The 22,524-nt window shown below is 35.2% G+C and overlaps 2 protein-coding genes across 2 annotated transcripts; one reads left to right on the top strand and one right to left on the bottom strand.

The window, feature by feature from the left end:
• Positions 1-1,671: 1,671 nt before the first annotated feature.
• Positions 1,672-8,106, bottom strand: LOC126701931 (protein MICROTUBULE BINDING PROTEIN 2C). The gene is made up of 5 exons (XM_050400389.1): positions 7,697-8,106; positions 7,201-7,284; positions 5,150-5,506; positions 2,915-3,133; positions 1,672-2,206 (listed from the first exon to the last, which is right to left on the bottom strand). The coding sequence occupies exons 1-5, from the start codon at positions 7,922-7,924 to the stop codon at positions 2,039-2,041; spliced, it is 1,056 nt and encodes a 351-aa protein (XP_050256346.1). The 5' UTR covers positions 7,925-8,106; the 3' UTR covers positions 1,672-2,038.
• An 8,930-nt stretch (positions 8,107-17,036) lies between these two features.
• On the top strand, positions 17,037-22,307 carry LOC126703384 (uncharacterized). Its single transcript, XM_050402341.1, has 4 exons — positions 17,037-17,173; positions 19,335-20,099; positions 21,664-21,920; positions 22,020-22,307. The coding sequence occupies exons 2-4, from the start codon at positions 19,347-19,349 to the stop codon at positions 22,126-22,128; spliced, it is 1,119 nt and encodes a 372-aa protein (XP_050258298.1). The 5' UTR covers positions 17,037-17,173; positions 19,335-19,346; the 3' UTR covers positions 22,129-22,307.
• The last annotated feature ends 217 nt before the right edge of the window (positions 22,308-22,524 follow it).

Here is a 22,524-nt window from a genome sequence, read left to right as displayed (position 1 = left end):
TGGAATTTAAATTCAATTAAAAAATATACATGAGAATAATGAGTTAATGACATGTAAAATTGTTATGACTCAAAAGCTGATGTGGCACAATATTATAGAGTGAACTAAAAGTCAAACAACTTCAATTTTATATTATATTGATCACATGCACAAGTATATGATGCATTGTGTATGTGATCAATATATAATCTAGGGGTGTCAATTCAAGTTATCGTGTCGGGTTTGTGTCATGTTAAGGTAGGGGTATTCAACTAAATGCCTTAACCCAAATCCAACCCATTTAATAATCATGTCATAACTCTTTAACCCTAACCCAATCTGTTAATGAAGCGGGTTGACACAACTTAACCCACTTGACACGCTTAATAAACGGGTCGTGTTGAGTTGACATGAATGTGACACAACCCATTTTAACCCGCTTAATATTAAATATAACATCTATATAGAAACAAGTTTTTTACATCTCGAAAGTAACGCATACACTTCAACCCAAATTCAAAATAACATAATTCAACAAAAATATAACATCCACAGAAATGTTTTCTAGTATTCAAATATAAAAGATGGTAAATTAACTTACTAGAAGCAGCGATATGTTAAAACTAATTTCACTAGAGGGAGTTGCACAAATAGTTGTTTAGCTGAGCTTTAGGCCTTGAGGGTTGGGCTTAATCTTGCTTCAAATCTAGGAATTATGAATCTTATTATTGAAATTAATGTTGTCTGTTGTCCAGCTTATGAAGAGTTCTGCTTCTAATCACCTTTTGGACCCATTACTTATAGTTACTGATTGTAAGAATCTGCTGATGACCATACCTTCGACTTAGATTGACCACATCTACAGAGAAGCAAACCAGTGTATTGATGCATTGGCTAAGTTAGGCTCTAGCATGGACTCCATTTTTGTGCTTTTTTTTACTAGCCACTAAATGTGATGGAGAATTTGCTTGCCATTGATAAGGCAACTACATTTCTAATAGACTTATTTTCTATTTTTGATTAGTAGTATATTAGCCCTCTTAACCAACCCCACACTCCCACACCCCCCACCCCCCACCCCCCCTCTCTAAAAAAATCTAATTTTTAAAAATATAGTTGAGTAGGGGTGTGTGCATGCAACCCACGTATCTATCCGAAAATCCAATCCAACTCAACCCAATGCCTTGGGTTTCTTTTTCTGAGTTCATGGGTTAGGTTGGGTTGTAAAGTTTTTATGAAGCTTGGGTTAGGTGGGGTCGGGATCGAATTGGCAAAATTTTAAACTCACGTAATCCAACCCAACCCAACCCACAATGTCAGGATCATTGCTGCAAAACGGCCACCCTCTACACCTTCCAGCAGCGTGCCACCATCCACACCTTATGACCCTCACAACCCATTAGCGTTGATGATGTGAGTGAGAAACTAATGAGGGAGAGACAAAGAGACGTTGAAATATATATATTCTGAGCTAATCTACAATGCTAGTCAGATTTGATTATGCATTGTAGCTCACATTTAGTTTGGTTGGCAACAAGCTAGCTCAATACTGGTTTTACTTTTCTGGGTTTGCTACCAAAATTTTAGCTGAACTAACTGGATGACTGATCCAGCGTTAATGCTATGAAAAGCCACAATATTCATCAAAAATATAAAAAGTAAAAAGAAGTTGATGACTCAAACAAGAAGAAATGCTGGCCAAGTCAAAGCGCATAATACAACTGTCAAGCTGTTTTCTCCTTCAAACAATCTAAATAACAGAAATGATCTGGACCTCAGATGCACATATTCCATCTATCAGTTCACATAAACATTTAAGAATAGAAAAGATATTTGAAAAAATACAATAAAAGTTTCATACTTACATCATCAAGATATAATTATCAACAGCCCAGCAACACAAGTAGAGAAAAACAAAGGGAGGGGGGAGAAAGCAATAAGATTCCTTTTCTTTTCTTTTCTGCTGAGAGCATTAGAGCAATGATTCACACTGAGAAGCCTATCAATACCTAAAGAACTAGTGTAAAAATACTTCAAAAGAGCCCAAGAAATCCCTGGCTTAACATTTTCTTTCAGAACTAATTACTAATGATTGAAGAAATAACCTTGCATTGGCTGCAGCAGTAATAGATTCTTCATCTTGCTTCTCCTTTGCAGCAGCAACAGCTGCAATATAAGCTTGTCTTGCTTCTTCCATTCTCTGAATCTCCATCTCATCCAGATTATCCTGTTTAAGCAAACAAAAATGTCAGAATTGCATAAGATACAACAGCTAACAAGCTCAATAGAAAAGTTCCTGCAGACTCAAATCAATTCCTTTCAACAACTTATATAGGCCATTACTCCAGAAGCTTAATGTTTCAATTAAAATTTACCCAGCTTATCATCCTCTAATCTCTTTTTTTTCTTTTTTCTATATTCTTTTTCTGTCTATACTCCATATATCATTTAGAGAATTAATCACAAGGCCAGCTAAAAAGATACAACGAAGCAGTACAGATAGATAAATGCCAGAAGATTTGTAGATTTTTAGCTAATAGCATTTTTTTTTTTTTTGTGGATAACATAGGGAACCTTCCTAAAGAAGAGCCATTTGGCCTCGCCTCTGGCCAATAAAACCTACTGGCAACTAACCCCACACACCATAGCCAATTGCTAGGTAACCCATGGGCATTCACCCCTGATGGGCTAAGCATTTATGCTTATGCCCATGAGCTAATAGCTTTTTTCTTTTTAATATGTTTTGGCCCCAAATGTAAGGGGAAGGGGAAATTCAAAATAATGACTTCTGCTTCATGAGGTGTAGTCCCCAGGCGATTGTGCTATCCATCCCTTGAGCTATTCATTAGTTTATTATTTGTAACAATAACCATCCAAAAAGAAAAAGGAAAGTAGAGTATATTCAAGGAAGAAAAAGAGGAGACTATGGGCTTACAACATGAGAGAGAGAATCCAAATAATTTGGTGTTATGTCATAATCAGCAGTATGAGTAGCAGAATCATTCTTTGTCAAGCTTTCAAACAACAGCATAAATGATGAAATTTCTCCTCGCAGAGAGTCAAGATCTTCCTGGAGCTTTTCCACTTCTCTGTTGGATGTCATTGCTTCCCACTGTATCTTTTCAAGTGCAGCTTGCTTGTCTGCAAGCTTAATCTGTGGAAAAGAAAGGAGATATTTTTCAATTTTTTTTCTTTACAAAAACATGCAGCTAGGTTTCAACCTGATTTGTTAGGATGTTAGAGCAATTGCATCAGTCTTTGTAAAATTTGCTGTCAATTTTAGCATAAGAACTTACTTTTTCTATTTTACATAGCTACTTTTACAAAACACCCACATCAATCTATCTATTCTATAAATTTATTTCAATATAATATGCATTTTTCATTATTTTTTATTACCTCCTCCTACAGTTCAACTTTCTTTCTTCTCTTCAATAAAAAAAATTCAGATTCAAAGACATGAGAGCAAGGTAAACAAGTAGCCATCAAATTATCTTCCATACATATAATGCATAGTGTTTCAAATCTTCAACTTTAACCTTCTCCAATGCCTCAACCAATGATTTACTTCCACAAACTGAGCTTGTATTCACCCAGGTATCCATGGATTCCCTTAAAGCCTCAGAAAGTTCAAGTTCTTGATCAAAGCCTTGTATGACAGTAAGAACCACCATCATTGAACCACCATCATTGAACCACCATCATTGATGGTTGAACATTACCACCACCGCCACTACAACCACCATAATACATACAACACCATATCCAACCCATGTTGAAGCAAAACCCATATCAGATCTCACACCAAATCCATCATACCCGAACTGAAGCTGAAGCTGAAACCCATAATCAAACCAAAGCCAAAACCCAGAACCCATTTCAAAACCCAAATCAAGCTTCAAACCCGTCAAAGCCCATCGATTCAAAGCTCAAAAGGAGAAAAATTTTCTTATGATTTGCTTCTGGGTTGATAACAGATCCTAGAGTGAGAGAGAGATTAATTTCTGGGCTTGGGGACAAATCTAAGAGAGAAAATTTCTGGATTGGTGAGGAAGAACCAACCGAGAGAAAGAGAATTTCTGGTTTGGGTAGGAACCAACTGAGAGAGCGAGAGAAACGAAGAAAAAAAAAAAAAAGAGAACAAAAAAATATATACAAAGCTCAATAACTGTGTAAATATACAGTTACTGTAGCAACTTTGCATATATACACAATTATAGCTTGTCTGATATGGGTAGTTTTTTAGTCAAAATGTGTAAATTTATGCACTTTTTGTATTATACACCAGCTGGTGTAAATGCTCTTAACCTGGTTTATTTAAGGGGGTGGGGGAGGGAAGCTCTATTTTTTTAAAAAAGAATCAAATCATAGAACATCAAAAACATTTAGTGCATTTATTAAAAGGATCAAAATTTCAAAATTGTTATTTACACTTGCAATACAATCAAGCCTTAGTCCCAAATTTTGGGGTTGGCTACAAAATCTTCAACACAGTCAAGGTCAAGCACATGAATTATTCTCTGCCATTCTAGTCTACCCAGCGTCGTTCTCTTTGTTACTACCTTAATTGACATGTTATTTTTACTACTTTTATAATGTTATTTTTGGTCCCCCTCTACCTTTTTTTGTACCCTCAAATTGAATGAACTCATTCTCTCTCTGGTGCATTAACCTCTCTCCTCTGAACATGACCAAATTATCTCAAGCAATTCTCTCTCATCTTTTCATCAATAAAGACCATGTCTATCTTTAAGCGAATGTCCTTGTTTCGAATCCTATATTTCCCTATATTTTCTCTCATCCATCTTAAAAGTAATTTAAGCTACACTCATTTTATGAATATGTTATTGATACTTACAATCCTTTGTAAAATTATGTAACTATTGGACTAAGACCAAGACTGATGTCAAAACTAATATTATAACCTTGATTAACAAAAACCTTCAAAAGTTGAATTCATATTCAACCTAACACTTCTGTCAGATTTTCTAAGATCCCAATTGAAAAACTTAATCAAGTATATCCCAGTGCAACAACAACATGTCAGACAACTGCATATTTTCTTATACATCACTGTTGTCAAATAATAAAACATAAATCAGCACCCACAACGGTAAACACTTGACAGATTCAATATGCTAGTAAAACAACATAAGCAATAGTTTGGTACCTTAGCATCAGATAGTTTTCGCTGAGTGGACTTTATTAAAGAGTCCTTTTCCTCAGCCTGCTGTTTCAGTTCATCAAGTTTTACTTGGACAGCATTCATCTGATTCTTTGAAATCTCCGCAGATTTCAGAAGTTCGTCTTTCTCTGATATTTTCTTTTGCAGATCCTCCACTTGTTCCTTTAACATAACCAACTCTTCTCTGTCCTTTTCTGCAGCTGATGCCCTTGAGGAAAAGGATGAAAAGCTTTCGGCATCAAAGTTATTGCTAGCATTCTTACTGTGGTCCTTGTCTCCTGGATCCCTTCTCTTTTTTGTGGGAATGGATTGAGTTGCATTCCTCCCTTTTGGTTCAGTTATCTTCAACAGATAAAAAGAGCAATATCAGCATCCATTTGATGATCAAAACACAGCATCCATTTGCTGCTGCAAAAGTGATACTTCTCAACAGAACAAACTATATAAACTACGAACATATAATCAGCCATTCAAATATACAAGGAAAAATTGCAAAACAATTAGAAACAATAAGAAGATTGTGTAATACTAGCAATTATGTTTGTAATTGGTAATCTGCAATTAGCTATAAACTTCAAGGTATAACTAAATTTGATATAACTTCCAATTATAAATATGATAGACACCGTATACATACACAGATATCGCTGATAAAGTATTTGTTAAGGCAACACAAAGTATAGAATTATTAATAATTATGCCAGCCCTTAGGAAAGACCATGGCTACATATTGGTATTGAAACCTAACAACCAAATGGTCCCAAACAGATTTAAAGGATAATTCTCTCAGACCTACTTGAATCCAGGTCTTACTTTGGGGTAGGAGGGAACCACTCCTAGTCCGTATCAACAAAATAATGGATGGGTTTGTATTTCCTAACTGCTAAAAGTTCCCGCTCTTAAAGCGTTTTCATCAAAATCAAATTTCAATAATCATTATCCAAATATACAACCATATAAAAAACTAAGGGTATGTTTGGAATGAAGGGAGATGCGGGGAGAGGAGAGGAGAGCTGAGGAGGATGTGGCCAGGTATTGAATATCAAACTTTGAGGCCTGAATATACTCTTGGAAGGTGAGGAACCTATAAGCTTTGTGATTGATGTGTTCAATGATAAAGGTTCTTACCGGCATAGAGTTAAAAGGTAGGTAGACTGCAGACTTCAGTAATGGGATATTTACCATCTTCTGGAAGATAGTTAACTTCATACAAGCAGTCTATCTTGGAGGAAGAAGTGGATTGGAAAAATGGACTAGAAGACAATCCCGGTTGTTCCATTATATAAGAAGACTTCTGCTCTGGCCATCTTCCTCTCTACTTTCTTCTCCTCTCCTTTCCCACTATCTCATTCCATCCAAACATTGGGCAAATGGCTTTTCTCAAACTTCTTCAAGATCTCGTGATCAAATTTTTGAGAAAACAAAGTGATCAAATTATTTCATTTAGTTAATTTCTCCTCAATTTTACTTGAATTTCTTATCATACTCTATATTTATAAAGTAAGCCTTATATTTCAATTTCCTTTTGTTTTTCTCTTTGTAAAATGAGGTTCTCGATGCTATCCTACGCACAACCACAAAAGATGACAATGCATCTCAAGGATAGGAAGATTTTAATATAGATCAACTCTTCCACTTCATTTATGTCATGACCCTTACACATTCCAGCAAAACAACAGAAACTTGTGAAGGTATAATAATTATTATTAAAAAAAACCCATTAACTATATTTATGTCTGCTATGCACAACTTGGCTTTGCCATACCAAGGGGGACCAAATGTGCATTTCCTAGACACTTTGACCTCATTATACTTACTGCATTATTTCCACTTGACTGTTCCACAATAATGATAATAATAACATTCTATACTTGCAACTCATTCTTATCTTAAATCCAACACAGTTCTAGACTAAATTCAAACATAAAAGACCCGAATTTCAAATAATTCTAAACAAAAGTAAAAGGCAAGCAAGGTATATTTAATTATTTACTTTTAAAAATGTACAGATCAAGAGCAAGAGTGTAAAATCTTACTTTCTTGGATAAAGACTCTCTTGAAGGTGTCTTTGTGTAGATCATTGAACCCCGCCGCGTAAACGAACTGCTAGCTTTCCGATCCTAACCAATCCCATTATTCCAAATATTCAAAAAACCCAAACAAATGCTCCAACGTTATTGTTAAAGAAACTCCAAATTCTGAATTCTTGAAACTCCCAATATTTTAAAACCCGTGAAACTAAAAATAGAAAAAACATATATATACCACTAATACAGAAATCAAAAATAAACAAATAATCCACACCCACACACACACACACCAATAATTAACCTTTGCTTAAAAAATGAACGTATTTCCATTTTTTTTGGGTTCAAATTCTCCATCTTTCAAATACCCATCAAAGGAAAACCCCTACTTTACAAAACCCAATTAAGGAAACCGTAAAAAATGAGTGAATGAAAATGTCCCGTTGACTTTCTATCCCAATATTCTCGGAAAACAAACAGGAGTAAAGAGAATCAGAGAGAGTACAATGAGGGACTGGACGAGAGGGACAATCTCGACGAGGTCTTTGAAGAGGACGCGATCGACATTGCTGCCAGTTGGAGTTGGAGCGAGTGAGGAGTGAGTTGTGGGGAGGTGAGTCGGGGACGAGTTGATGTTGATGTTGTTGTTGTCGTTGTCACCTGAAAGCCATGACTTTGGGTCTCCGAAATTCGGCTTGTCTTGCAAATCCATCAAACGCTGTGCCTCAAACATTCTTTGGTTTTCTTTTGTGCTTTTGTTTGTGGATCAGTTTTTGTTTACAGAAGTTTGAAGAAGAAGATGTGAATTTTTTATTTTTGAAGTGGGGTAAGAAGTATTGAGTAAGAGTGAGAGTGGAGAGAGAGAGAGAGAGAGAAAAAGAGGTTTTTGATTTTTGAAAATATTGTGGCTTTTCCGGACATGGATCTTCAACGGAAAGTGGACGAAATGTCGGGCTTACGAAAATACCCCCCTTCCATATTCCATAAACCTCTATAAAAAAATAAAAAATACCACTAGATGAGGCTTTTTTAAAGGCTAAAAAAATAAGTATAATTTTTTTTTTTTTTGAGGTTTAATGTAAAACTCACATTTTTATGTTTATTAGAATTAATTTTAGTTCTCTAATTTTACTTTTTGTTCATTTTAATTTTTTAAATTTCAAGTTTAGTAAATTAAGGCCTCTGACTTTTGAATTTTGCTTTCCGTTCATTTCAATCTTTTATGTTTTAAGTTTATTCAATCTTTTATGTTTTAAGTTTATTCAATTGAGGTTTCTCCGTTAATTTTTGTTAAATATTGCAATTAATTATCCAAATTTTTTATTTTTTTATTTTAAATTAAAAAATTCAATTAATGATTAAATAAAAATTCATATTTTTTTAAAAACATTTAACAGAAGCTAATGTAAATGTCTTAATTGACGTAGATGTCTTAATTGAATAAATTTGAAACTGGGAAGACTAAAATGAATGAAAACAAAGTCAAATAATTGAAATGAATTCTAATGAAACTTAAAGAGTAGGTTTTGCATTTTAGCTTCTTCTTTTTCTAATTACATAATCATCCATGTGTTACTATTTACCATCTTTTTTATATTTAAAAAAAAAGTTACTATCTTCTCAAAAAGGAAAAAGAAAAAAAACACTTCAATAATTACTAAAGTATTATTTAAGAAAAAAATAATAAATTGGGTGGGAAGGATTTTGTTTGGGATCTGCTTATTTTGCTAAAACTGAAACTTTTTTGCTAAAAGTACTGTAGATAAATGTAGAAGTTAGCTAAAATAGTACAGTGTGATCTATAAATAGTACCAAAAAGTGCAATGAGGCCAATAAATAATAACAAAAATAAGTTGAATAGTAAAATAAGTTGGCAAAAATAATCTTTGCCAAACAGACACTTAATGAATCTCATTTGCAAATTCTTCTAAAAGGGAAAGGGTTTAAGGGAATTTGGATGGCATCTTAGGGTCTGTTTAGTAAGAGATTTCTAGTAACGTTATTTGTATTTTTTGAAAACACGTGTGGGTGAAAAAATGTATGCAAATACGTGTAATGTTGTTTAAACACTGAAAACTGTTGTTTAAACAATGGTAACAAACGGCTCTTACCCTTCCAAGCTTTTTTTTTTAATATATAATGAGTTTGGTTCTTAGCATTTGCACTCTAAGTTAATTTAGTTTCTAAAATTTCAAATGTGTTAATTTAGTCATGTTAAAAAAGTCTCTACCATTAAGTACTAGATGAAAAATGATGACATAGCTAATGATTTTATTTTAGCTTATTATCTTTCTTAAAATAACATGCGAATTCAATGAACAAACCTAGAATGGTAAAACAAAAGGAAAAGGCAAGCTAACTTTTTTTATCCTCCCAAATTGGAAGGAAAATGAGGAGGGAAAAGTGATGAGAAATGCATTTTATACAAATATCCACACTTTATTACACTCACCTATCCCTCTCACTTTCCCACTATTATATAACAAGTACATAATAGTCAATTTATATAAACTACGTTTTATATCCTCCCCTTTTTCTATCCAACCAAACAAAAAAGTTTTTCACCCTCCTACTTTTCCACCCCTCCAACTAAACATGCATGAGGGAAAATCAAATCTTTTCTATCCTCCCACTTTTCCATCCTCCCACTAATTTTTCATTCTCTCACTTTTCCACTCCTTCAACCAAACAAACCCTTAGTTCTCCTCTCTAGTCATGTCTAGGGATTTAGTTCCCAAATTAATCCTCTCTCTCAATCTCATGTCATGTGATACATCTTGTATTTAGTTGGCTGAGTGTTTTTTTTTTTTTTTTAAATAAAGGACACATGGCAGTTTAGTTGTAAAAAAATAATATTTTAATAACTCCATTAGTCACATTATCATTTTCCATCCACTACTATTTTGACATAATATCAAGAAGTTATGGACTAAATTGACAAATTTAAAACGTTAATGACTAAATTGACATACAATGTAAAGGTTAGAGACCAAACTTGTAATTTACCTTATATAATTTTATTTTATTTTTTTTACAAAACTTAGGTACAGTACCTTAGGTTTCCCTTTGAAAATTCAGGCACGTGGCTTTTTTCTCATGGGATGAAAATATATCTTTAATTAAGTAATCACATGGTTGAATTTTAAAAGAATAACTTAAGAAACAACACCTAAATATTGTACCTAAGTTTTGACATTTTTTTTATACAAGATTAAAATTATACTCTAACCTAATCTAAATATATATGTATATGAAACTCTCTCTTGAAAACTTAAAACTCAACTTTTGCCTCCCACCTCATAAGAACTTTGTACTTGTAGAGTGACCATCGCACCAAAAGTATGTAGTAATCATATAATTCTATATTTGAGAGTGGGGGATTTGAATATTAATATTTCCATTGGAAACACTAGATAGTACTAATTAAGCTATAAGATAACTGGCAAACCACCCCCCTTTCTAATTCTCACAAATTGGAGGAAGAAAGAACAGGGACAAAAGGGTTCCATTTATACTTTTAGTAATTATAACACACCATACAAACAGTCATAAGATGGTTCAATCTACCTGGCCCGAATATATGTGGGGTATCCCTAAGTCCTTTTTATTTTTTTATTTTTCCACGAACCTAAAACTTTCCCGTGGGTAATGGCTTTGCATATTGAGGGCATCAAGAATTCAATGATATATCAATATACGTATATCTCGAATGGAAAGTTGGATTCCAATGATACCCTGTATCACGAAATGTGAGCCGAATAGTACAAACAAAAAAATTTCAATGGAAAAAGCATTGCAAATACTGAATTAGGTGGTTGAAGTGCCAAATTGCATGACAATCCAAATTTGGTACTTGAAACACCAAATTGCATTGCAAGAAGTGCCAAAAGGCACAAATTTCACCAACAAATTAGGTGGTTCATGATCATGACTTGGATTCCATGAGGCAAATCCGCGACAACATTTTCCCTCCCTTTACATGGCAAGTTGGCACCATATCACCATCTAATTTGATAATTTAGGAGCAAAATTCCTCAAGTGCATGAATTGTTTTATCTTTGTCCAAAATTTTAGTTTTGTTTTAACAATTTTTTAAGTACTATTAGTTAGATATTGTTCCTTAAATTTGCTAATTAAATTCAACTATGTGGTTACAACAATGAATTTAATTCTTATTAATGATGTGTTTGAATGGAGGTTGAGGAGATAAGGGATGTGGGTGTTTCATTAATCCTGTTTGAGTTTTTAAATTTTTACTTTTTAAGGAAGGGGGGCAAGGGATTGAGGGGTTTAGAGTTGTACATTTTTTTTTTTGTTAGAAATATTGAATGCAATAGTATTGTATTTTTCAAAAATAGAATATACATGAGTGTCTTTATATAAGAGGCATATATGTGCAATACAAGCAAGAGTGTAGTACAAGAATGTGTACTATATAAGTAATCTAGTTGGGCCTAAAGCCCACAATACTATATATATTAACAGCCCCCCTCAAACTCAAGATGGATGTGAGACCAGCTTGAGGTTGTCAATAAAATCATGAAGACGTCCCTTAGAATGTGACTTGGTGAAGATATCTGTAAGTTAATCTTTAGAGGAGATTGAGAACAGCTTGACAGCACCATGGACAAGATGATAATAGATAAAATGACAATCGATCTTGATATGTTTAGACCGTTCATGAAAGACATCATTGTGAGCAATATGAACGGCACTCTGGTTGTCACAATAAAAAGGAGTAACAGAAGATGTGAACACACCTAAGTCTTTGAGAAGTCATCGTAGCCAAAAGAGATCAGATGTGGTATCAGTAAGGTCACGATATTCTGCTTTAGTACTTAAGCATGCCACATGAGTTTGTTTCTTGCTTCGCCAAGAAATCAGAGAAGAACCAAGAAGAAAGTAATAACCAGTGGTGGACTTGATATCAGTGGGATCTCCTGCCCAATCAACATCAAAAAATGCGCGAAGAACAAGAGGAGATTGAGCAGAGTAAAAAAGACCATGAAAGAGAGTACCTTTTAGGCATCAAAAAAATGCACAGAACAGCAGCATAGTGAGTCGATTGTGAAGCAAACAGATACTGGCTCACCTGGTGAACAGCATAAGAAATGTTTGGACAAGTGACAGTGAGATAAACTAAGTTGCCAACCAAGCGTCTGTAAAGAGAGGGATTAGACAATGGTATCCCTCCTGAGGGAGTTAGGTGCGCATTAAGCTCAACTAGAGTGTTAACAGTCTTGCTATCAGTAAGTCCAACTTAAGACAAGAGTTCAGAGGCATACTTGGCTTGAGTAATATAAAGTCCATCTGTAGAATGAGTGATTTCAAGACCCAAGAAGTAGCTGAGATATCCAAGATCTTTCATCTCAAATTGCTAATTAAGAAAATCCTTGAGTTCTTGAATACCACTCAGGTCATCACCAGTTATGATCATATCATCCACATACAGGAGAAGTAAAATAGTGTCTTTGTCAGTGCGATGAAGAAATAAGACAGAATCATAATGACTGGCCGTGTAACTCAAGCGAGAAATGGTAGAACTGAATTTGGCAGACCAAGCTCGTGGAGCTTGTTTAAGGCCATAAAGTGTACGTCAAAGGTGACAAACCTTATTTGATTCAAAAGAGAGACCACAAGGAGGTTGCATATAAACTTTTTCACTTAAATCCCCATTAAGGAATGCATTTTTGACATCCATCTGGAAAATGTCCCATTTACTGGCAACAGCAACAGCTAAGAGGGCACGAATAGATGAGATACGAGCAATCGGAGGAAATGTCTCTTCATAATCAATCTCATACTCTTGTGTAAAACTTTTTGCAACAAAATGAGCTTTGTAGCACTCAATGGACCCATCAGAGCAAGTCTTAATCTTGTAAATCTACTGACAACCAACCACAGATTTCTCAGGAGGAGAGTCACCAAATTCCAAGTATGGTTTTTTGATAATGCATCAAGTTTCCCTTTCATTGCAATCTACTATAAAGGGTCAGTGGAAGCCTCACAATAGGCGTGAGGCTCGTGCAGTGTAGTAAGGGCAGTGTAATAATGATAGTCAAGTAAATGTGCAGGAATGGATCTTACCTGAGTTGAGTGACGAGGTGAAATGTCTTGTGCAAGATCTTCAAGCATAACAAGAGCAGGGGACCCAAGCTCAGGGTTGGATAGCTTGTCTTCGACCTGTTCATCTTCCACCTGTTCATTAAAGGGTGAACTAGGAAAGGGATTAAAGATATCTGGTGGTTGGAAGAGAAGTCTACAAGAGGATCAGGAGCAGCTACAAAAGGAATATGTGCCTCATATGGAAAAAAGATCTAAGATAGAGGAGGAAGATAGGGAGGCACGGAAGTGAGAGAGCTCGACAAATGAGCGATGTTCCCAAAAGACAACATTGCGGGAGATACGAAGACGATAAGAGACAGAATCATAACACCGATACCCCTTTTAAGTTTCGCCATAGCTAAGAAAACAACAAAGCCTTGACCGACGCTTAAGTTTGTTATGCTCATGTGACTGAAGAAGAACGAAATAAGCAGAACCGAATGAGTGAAGGTGGTGATAGTCTGGAGGTGACCCAAAAAGGTGCTCATATGGAGTTTGATTTTGGATAACAGGACTTAGAATGCGATTAATAGCATGAACAGCAGCTTCGCTCCAAAAAGGAGCAGGAACTTTGGCAGAGAGAAGGAGAGCACGAACAGTGTCAAGAATATGACGAAATTTTCGCTCAGTTCTACCATTTTGCTGAGAGGTACCTGGACAAGTTAATTGATGAATAGTGCCATAAGAATGCAAAACAGCTTGAAAAACATATTAAGTGTATTCAAGAGCATTATCAGATCAAAAAATTTTGATGCGTTTGGAAAACTGAGTTTCAACCATTTTTGCAAAATTAGAATATACTTGCAATAATTTAGAACGATGTTTCATATTAAAAATCCAGCTATAGCGAGAGTTATCATCAACAAAGACAACAAATATATCGAGACCCACCAATACAAGAGACAGAGGAAGACCCCCAAACATCAGAATGAATAAGGTCAAAGATATCAGTGGATATTGATTCACTAGTATTGAAAGGCAAAACTGGTTGTTTTTCTAACTGACATGAAACACAATCAAAATTTTTTGTAGACACTGAACCTAACAATCCTCTAGAAGCCAATTGTTGTACCCAAGAGGAAGATGCGTGATCAAGTCGAGCATGCCAAAGTGCAAAGGAAGGAATTGAAGAAACTATAGCAATTGCAGCAACAGAAACAACAGCAACAGAAACAAAAGTAACAAGTGGAAGACGAAGGTTGTCCACGGGAAACATATGCCCAACTCTGGGACCAGTCCCAAGCTCCTGTCCTGTCCTCGGATCCTGCACAATACATCCAGAATAATCAAAGATAATGCGATAACCCAACTCAGCTAAGTGCCCCACAGAAAATAAATTGTAAGAAAGGTCAGGAACATTAAAGATCTCAAGAACCGAGAGGTTGGAGGTTGAAACGGAACCTATATTATGACCAAACATTGTGGAACCATTTGCTGTGTGAATATTAAGGAGGTGTGATGCAGGTTTAAGTTCAGAAAACAATAACGAGTGAGGTGTCATGTGATTGCAACAAGCAGAATCCATAAGTCAAGAGGAAGGAGACATACCAAATAAAGCTAAGAGAGAAGAGGAATAAGATACATTACCAACCATATGAATGACATTAGCGATGATGTTTTTAAAGTCATCTGTGGACATGGTGAAAGTGTGTCCTGAAGATTTAGATTGTGTAAAGACGGGAGCCATTGGCTGGACACTCTTAGTGTTAGCAATAGTAGTAACAGAAATTGAAACAACTGATTTGTTACGATGATAGCAAGTCTCAATATTGTGGCCAAAACGTTTGCAAAAATTACAAAAATGTTTGCTGGATTGTCGGCGACGATTATTGTAACAAGAAGAAGACCTGTCCTTATTCTTCATTTAGAAGCAAAATATGCAAAAACGGACTACAAAAATGAAATCTACACGAAAAACTGGGTAAAAAGCACTTGGACTGCAAAAGTCAACCCTGGAGAAAAGTCAATGGTCAAAGTCAACCTTCAGTCAAAGTCAACGCTAGTCACAGTCGGTCAATGATGACATCAGCTAATGTGGCGGGTGACGTTAGTAGAGGATGGATGATGACATCAGCCCTAGATGACGTGGCGGCAATGACGTTAGCAAGAACAGAGGCCGGCGTGTGATTGAGACGCTGCTTCTTTAGGTGACGCGTGATGGTGCGTGTAGGCTTCGTTGAGTGCGAGACTTCCACGGTTGAGTAGATCGAGGCGAGTTCATCACTATGGTACTTGCAAAACACTTATCAGAGCAAGATGCACGGCTGAGACAGTGATGTAGTGGTCTATGTGATGCGGGACTTCTCAACGACGACGGCTATAGGCCCGGAACCCAAGGACAACGGCTAAAAGACGTCAGAGGTTCAACGGTGAGTGGCTGCAGCAGCTATTGTGACGGCGGAAGTGATAAGAGTGGAGTAACACTAAGAGAGACAGGACGGTTAAGGGAAAGGTCAGAGTAGTGGCTCTGATACCATGTTAGAAATACAAAATGCAATAGTATTTTATTTCTCAAAAATAGAATATACATGAGTGCCTTTATATAGGAGGCATATATATACAGTATAAGTAAGAGTGTAGTATAAGAATGTGTGTTATACAAATAATCTAGTTGAGCCTAAAGCCCACAACACTATATACATTAACATTTTTTTTTTTCTTTTTGCTTTTTTTTTTTTATAGTTTAATACTTGGGGGTGAGGTTTCAAATCCTAGATATGTCCGTAGAAAACACAGAAAGTGATAATTTTTTTTTTTTAATTTCCTTATATAGGGAGAATTTGGAGGGATATGTTCCACTTATATAATTTTAAAAAAAACTTGTCAACTTTGCCCTTATAATGTCATTATATCTATTTATTTAAAATTAACAAAAAAAAAAAAAAAAGTAATTGTCATTTTATATGATTACTTATCATTTCCTCTATTTCACATTTGAATTTTTAAAACTTTCAAAAAAAGGAAGTGATATATATTCGCCTCCCATTTAATTTTTACAACATCTACTTGTGAAGAAATAAACATTTCCCTCTTCTCTCATTCTCTTTCTTTCTTTTGGTGAACTATTCCCTCCCTCCAAAGTAGCTTCCAAACATATTGTAAGAGAAAGAATAACACTTTTTGTGTTGCAAACACATTAGATTAAATTGAAGAATTTTCCCCATCAAAAAAAAGAAAAAAAAAATGAAGAATTTTAGGTACAATGCTATAGAGTTGTACCTAAAGTATGAATTATTTTTCCTACTCATATGCAAGTAGAGCCAAGGGCACAACTTTTTCTTTTTCCTAACATCATATATTACTCTCACACGATTTTTTTTAATATTATACACCAGTAACAACATCCATATCATCACTTGTGAGAAGAGCAATACATACAAATTCTTATCCAAGTTTATCACTAAATTTTACAATAACAACTTGACAACTCGCAATTGTTTTTTTGTGGCAGTGTGTGTAGACTTATTGTTGTGAGAATTATGAGTGTCTCTCTGACTTGTCGGCACAGAAGAACATATCTGAGGTGACAGACGCAAATTAGAAATTAAAATTGGAAAGAAGTACAAGAAAAGAAATGACAGAGATAGGAAACCATTTTCTGTCGTCAGACTGACATTAATGCTTTAAACGGTCTTTTTATTACACGCTTTTGGCGTTGGCCGTTCCTCGTTGCATTGAAAAGTACTTCTTTTTAATACCTTCTACATTGTACTTGCATCTCTCTCTATATGTGTGTGAATGACTGAATGTTATTTCCTTAAATTCCTTTGGCTATGTAGTTTGAGAATGTACTAACCAGGTTTACGCATGTGCAAGGATTGCGTATCACACAGACAGCAGGTTTGTGTTGTTTCTGAACAAAGTCAAAACCTCAAAGGTAAGTTTGTGCAGTCATTTATTTTAGTTATTCAATTCCAAAGCTTTTCATGCATTATTTTATTCATATAGAATCTTTATGTTGTTCATATATGTATTCTTTAAATTGGGCTTTTCTTTTCTTTTCTTTTTTGCACTTGTCTTGGTATATTTATGAAACTCCAGGCTCTGTTTGATTGCTCCATTAGAGAGAGAGAGAGAGTGAATATGTCAATTTGGAGATCCATGAAAACGAAAAGCGTTACTAAACTCTTCCTATTCCTCTAATATAACAACAGTGGTTCACTAGGATGAGTTTTACATTACGAGGAGGAATAAACATAATTACAAGGAGGAATAATGGAGGATGTCCTTTACAGACTGTTGTGGAAAGTGGAACCTTTTTGGTGAACTCTTTCCATTAAATTAATCAATGAAATCCTTAGTTTAATAATCTTGAAAATTTTAGTAATGGAGATAAAGAAAGGCACATGAATGTTTGATCAGTTATGTATTGGTGTCCAAGCTGATTGCCTTTTGCTTGGGCTGAAGGAATCCTCGTGACCCAAATGCCTAATATGCTGTTTCTTTTATTTTCTTGATGACAAATCATTGTTAATTGGTTTGCTTTTTCTTTGACTCTAGTGGTAGACAGTTTGTAAGCAATATTTTATTGTTTAATGATGATTTTTGCTATTGCCCATTAAGTGGAAGCAAGGGGTTCAGCCAATCAGCCCCTTTAGCTCACATTGTCGGTTCTTTCTGCATAATGTAGAAGAATTCACACTCTGCATGTTGGCTTGCCACAATGATAATGACGAGTATAAATCAAACAATTAGCATTGAAAGCTGGAAGATTTATAACAGCTTAAGAAAAAAGAATATTTTATATCGAAAAAAAGAAAAAAGAATATTTTACCATGTTAAGTTTTCAAATGAGATGATTATTTTATAGATCCCATAATGCAGTTCCTTCAATTAGGTGAACAGTACTTAGTTAAATTTTAAGTTATGTAAGTGCTGAGTTTAAGAAAATGGCTCTATAATTGCTTAGTTTAATAAAATGTTTATTTCTTGTGCCTCTGATTCATAAACCTTTGGATTGTTTAGTTGCCTATGGTAGGGAATGATCATATTGATTAGGGGCAGTTCTATATTTTGATTAAATATAGCAGATGTTTTGTCCTTTCTATTGAAGGAGCTGACCATTCATATGAAGGCACAGCAGACTGTGATGTAACTAGATGAATCAGAGTGAGTATTGTAAGTGATCTTGAGCTGGATTTTTGACCAGATTGGGAATATGCTTTGATGCCTACATTGAGCTAGCCACAGACATCTGCTAGAAAACTATGTTTTGCCTGAAAAGTACTGCGAGCATTGGTTACAGTTAGAGATTTATTTCCATCTTACATTGAAAATGGAGACTAGTACGTGTCTGATCTAATCTTCCATTAAATTTGAAATGATATCATGCCTTGACATTTCATGTTGGGATATTCATTCCACAGCTGCCTACAATTTATGTAGATGCATATCTAATCTTTATTTCTATTTTGAATTGTAAGTTCATACAAGGATAAAATGTGAAAATTTGAGTAAGCTTTCACAGTCTTGGCATTTATGAGCAAGAAGTCTAACTATGACATGGAACGTCAAATATAAAATTGATGATGGTAGACTGAGTTTTCTATGGTATCAAAGCACCCTTTTCAACATATCAAAAAAAAAAAAAAAAGCACCCTTTTCAGGTAACATTTTGCATGCCTTTCAGCGAAATGCTATTTACTCCTCATATCACTTTTGTGTCACTTATTAAACACTGAGTGGTACATATGCTTTACATGCACCACAAGAGAACAATGATCCAATTGCCTTTCATATAGGCTTCAGTTCATACAAAAGGCCAAAGGGTACCAACCCTTCTCACTATGTCACCCTGTCTGCACCCACTGATGTGGTATTTTACTGTTTTTCTAGGGATTTTATGTTACGGACCAATCTGTTATTTGCATTAGATTCCTGCATTCCATGTTCTATTATATGAACCTTTTAGCCTGTAGAACACTTTTTCACTTCTCTTTCTTTATGTCCATATGCTTTTGTAATTACATTGCTTGCAAGGTGACAAAGAATCTGGATGCAATTATATAGAATACTATTCTAACTTTTTTTCTTTTTAGTTTTGTGAATACATGTACCTGGAAGATGATGAATCCATGTCCTCTTCAACTGTTGCCTATAAGTCTCATTTCAAGTCCTTCAAATTCAACAGCAACAGTGGGGAGATGAGAGGATTGAAGACAAACAAAAAGACCAGTTTAGAACTTAAAAGTTCAATCATCTCTGGCCTAAAAACTGAATGTTATGAGGTGGATTCAGATTTACTTCCAGATGATTGTCAGAACAAAGATGTAGTCAGTAACCCACCAAAAGTCAGTAGTTTTATGGCTTGGAAAGATTCAGGGAATACAGGGAACCATGTAGCGCACAATTCTGATTGTCCTAGAGACTCAAAAGGAAGTGAGGAAGGAAAGAACCTTTACACCGGAAAGAGTATTATAGAGTATGAATTGCCAGAGCTGGATGTTTTCCTTCATGAGAGCAGTTATCAGTTTGTTAAGGACATTTGCATTGACAGCGGAGTGTCTTCTCAGGGCAAGTGTTTGGTTGAGAATTGTGAGTTGAACCATAATAGTATCTCTTGCATACTTAACTCTGAAGTGGATAGCAATGGTGAATTAACAGAAGAAACACTGGACACAGCATCATCTGCTTCAAATGGGTCACGATGTAGCACTGACAAAGACTGCAATAAGGACGCAATCAAGCAGTGTGGTTCGGAGGACTTAATTATGGAAGGTGAAGTAGATTTTGATGCGAGACAAGATATTTCTGATAATTTCACTAAGAAGATCATCCCTAGAATTCTGCTCCCTGTTAGAGAGGTAAAATACCACTTACTCTCATTCTCACTAATTTGATCCCCACAATCATATAATATCTGATTATATCTTCTTTCAGATTTATTGCTTACTAAAGCAGTTTCACCTATTTGTGAGTAGCATAAATTATCTTCCTTAAAAACACACGAGTTTCCTAAGAATAATTTATTCACCAGTCCTGGTAGTTGATACCCTCTCTAGGCTATTGTTATCTTGGCTATCTTGTTTTTTGGTTGTGTGATTCCCATGAAGAGAAGATTGCAGAATGTAAAATTTCCAAATTTTAATATTATACACTAGTAGAAACCGCTATTTGGATGCTCAGAAAAGAACGAGTTACTGGATTCATATCAAAGATTTCTGTCCTGCCATATGCAATTGTAAAAGTTGAGGAGATTGAGCACTAGGTGGCATGCCACTGAGGATGATTGGCCTCTACTTTTAACATCTACACTGAATTTACCCATATGATGGAGCATAACTTAGAGCAACATCAGGTGAAAAATCCTACCAATGTTTTGATGAACGTTATCATGATTTATAGTTTCAAGCTCACTCATAAAAATTAAATATATAAAAAATAAAATAAAATAAAGCTCTTAGGGCGTTTTATCAAACTCCTTTATTAGTTAAAAAAATTAGTATCTATTTATCAATGCTCATATTTATAATTTGCAAATTTTGGTTTGTTCACCCTTAGTATCAGAGCTTCCATATGTAGCTTGTAATTCCTGTTCTACTATCTTAAAATCATGATCTGTGACGCCTCTTCAGAAACTGCCTTAATAGAGTTATAAGCTGGTTCCGACCTGTGAAACTTTGCTTTACCAAAGAGAGTGCAGAATCCCATATTTGGTTCTAGGAAGAGTTTGTCTCTGTAACATAATCGAAGAATTATTTAATGACTAGACATGTACTGCGTACTAGAGGAACATTTTCAGTTAGTATTTATGTTAGATTGAGCTATTACAATGTGCCTTAAAAATAAAACAACATTAACATTGTAGTGGCACCTTGAAAAACTGTTTACAACCCAGTTCATAAACTAGCAAAGACGTTTCATTTTGCGTAGGTTTTCTTCTGGTTTAGGATATCCTTCACTAGTTGAGTAGGACACACTGGCCAACTGGCTGAGGCTACTTAATTTGATTATAGCGTTGCTCAGATAACCTGCTGATGCAGTGTTGTTCTAGTTGTTTTTCGTTTGTTTTTTGTCTTCACTTTAACTTCTCAGTTGGTATTTTTAAATTCTTGACCAACAAGCACTCACTTTACCATCTGATCGAAACGACCTGCTGAAATGGAATAAAGCGCATGCTCTTGCCTATTTTGTACATATTGGGGTAGTTGCAATGAACTGGTTGTGATTATGCATCGTCATAACATTTACATTACCTTTCCAGCCAGAGATCAAATGCAAACAAGGTTGGATGGTTAAAAAAATCCTTAATCACTGCACCATTTCCCCTTCATGAATGTTAATGTTATGAATGTGAAGAAATTGTAGATAGATCTTTGGAGTTCTTTCTCAAAAAAAGAAAAGATTTTAACTTTTGATAGCTTGTAGGCTCCAAGTAAGGAAGCAGGCTCGGCAAACTCTATGGTATCATCTACAACTGAAGCAATTGATCCAAGCAAGACATATTCAAGAAGTGAGGAGGAGGATGAAAATATCACTAATAACCTTGATTTGGCTAACACCACAACAAGCACCAGAGAGGAATCCCAACAATTTGCAGCTTGTCAACAGCCTCCCCAATCTGGCAGTATATCTCATCGGTCAACTAGCAGCAATGCCAGTTCTCATTCATTTGCATTTCCCATGTAAATTCCTTCTTTTATGTTTTCATTTTTTTCATACATATTGTTCTGTCTTTCAGTTGCTGAGTTTGGCTGGTCACTGTTTTACATATACATGGACAGATTACCTGCTGAGTGGACTGGCAGCCCAGTAAGAATGGTAAAAGCTGACAGGAAGCAATCACAAAAGCAAAGACGTTGGAGGCTATCTTTTCCCTGCTTTAAATTTTGAATATTCTATATTCCTTGGTGGCTTTCTTAATTTATTATGCTTTCTTTTCTTGTTCTTTTGCTCTGGCATTGGTGCATAGTGTGTCATACAGATTATGCATGTCCTTGTGATTTTAACATACTAGTGGTTGGAAATTTTACCCACTTCTTGGCTAGAGTTAATAAAGGTTAGTCACAACAAATAGCAATGCTAAGTTAGGTATACACAATGCATACAAGATATACGTGGATTGGCAATAAACCTACATTCATGGGTTAAACTCTAAATGATCTGCTATAATCAACAGGTTATAATGGTCTTTTATTCAAATTTTATCACATATTTGAGCTCACAACAACAAACTTGGAGAAAAACAAAATTACCTCAAAAAGCTTTACTAAACCAAAATTCACCACA

The sequence above is a fragment of the Quercus robur genome, chromosome 10 (genome assembly GCF_932294415.1).
Source record: "Quercus robur chromosome 10, dhQueRobu3.1, whole genome shotgun sequence".
Lineage (NCBI taxonomy): Eukaryota > Viridiplantae > Streptophyta > Magnoliopsida > Fagales > Fagaceae > Quercus > Quercus robur.
The sequence above is the reverse complement of the archived record's forward strand: the minus strand, read 5'-3'. Positions and strand labels throughout refer to the sequence as shown.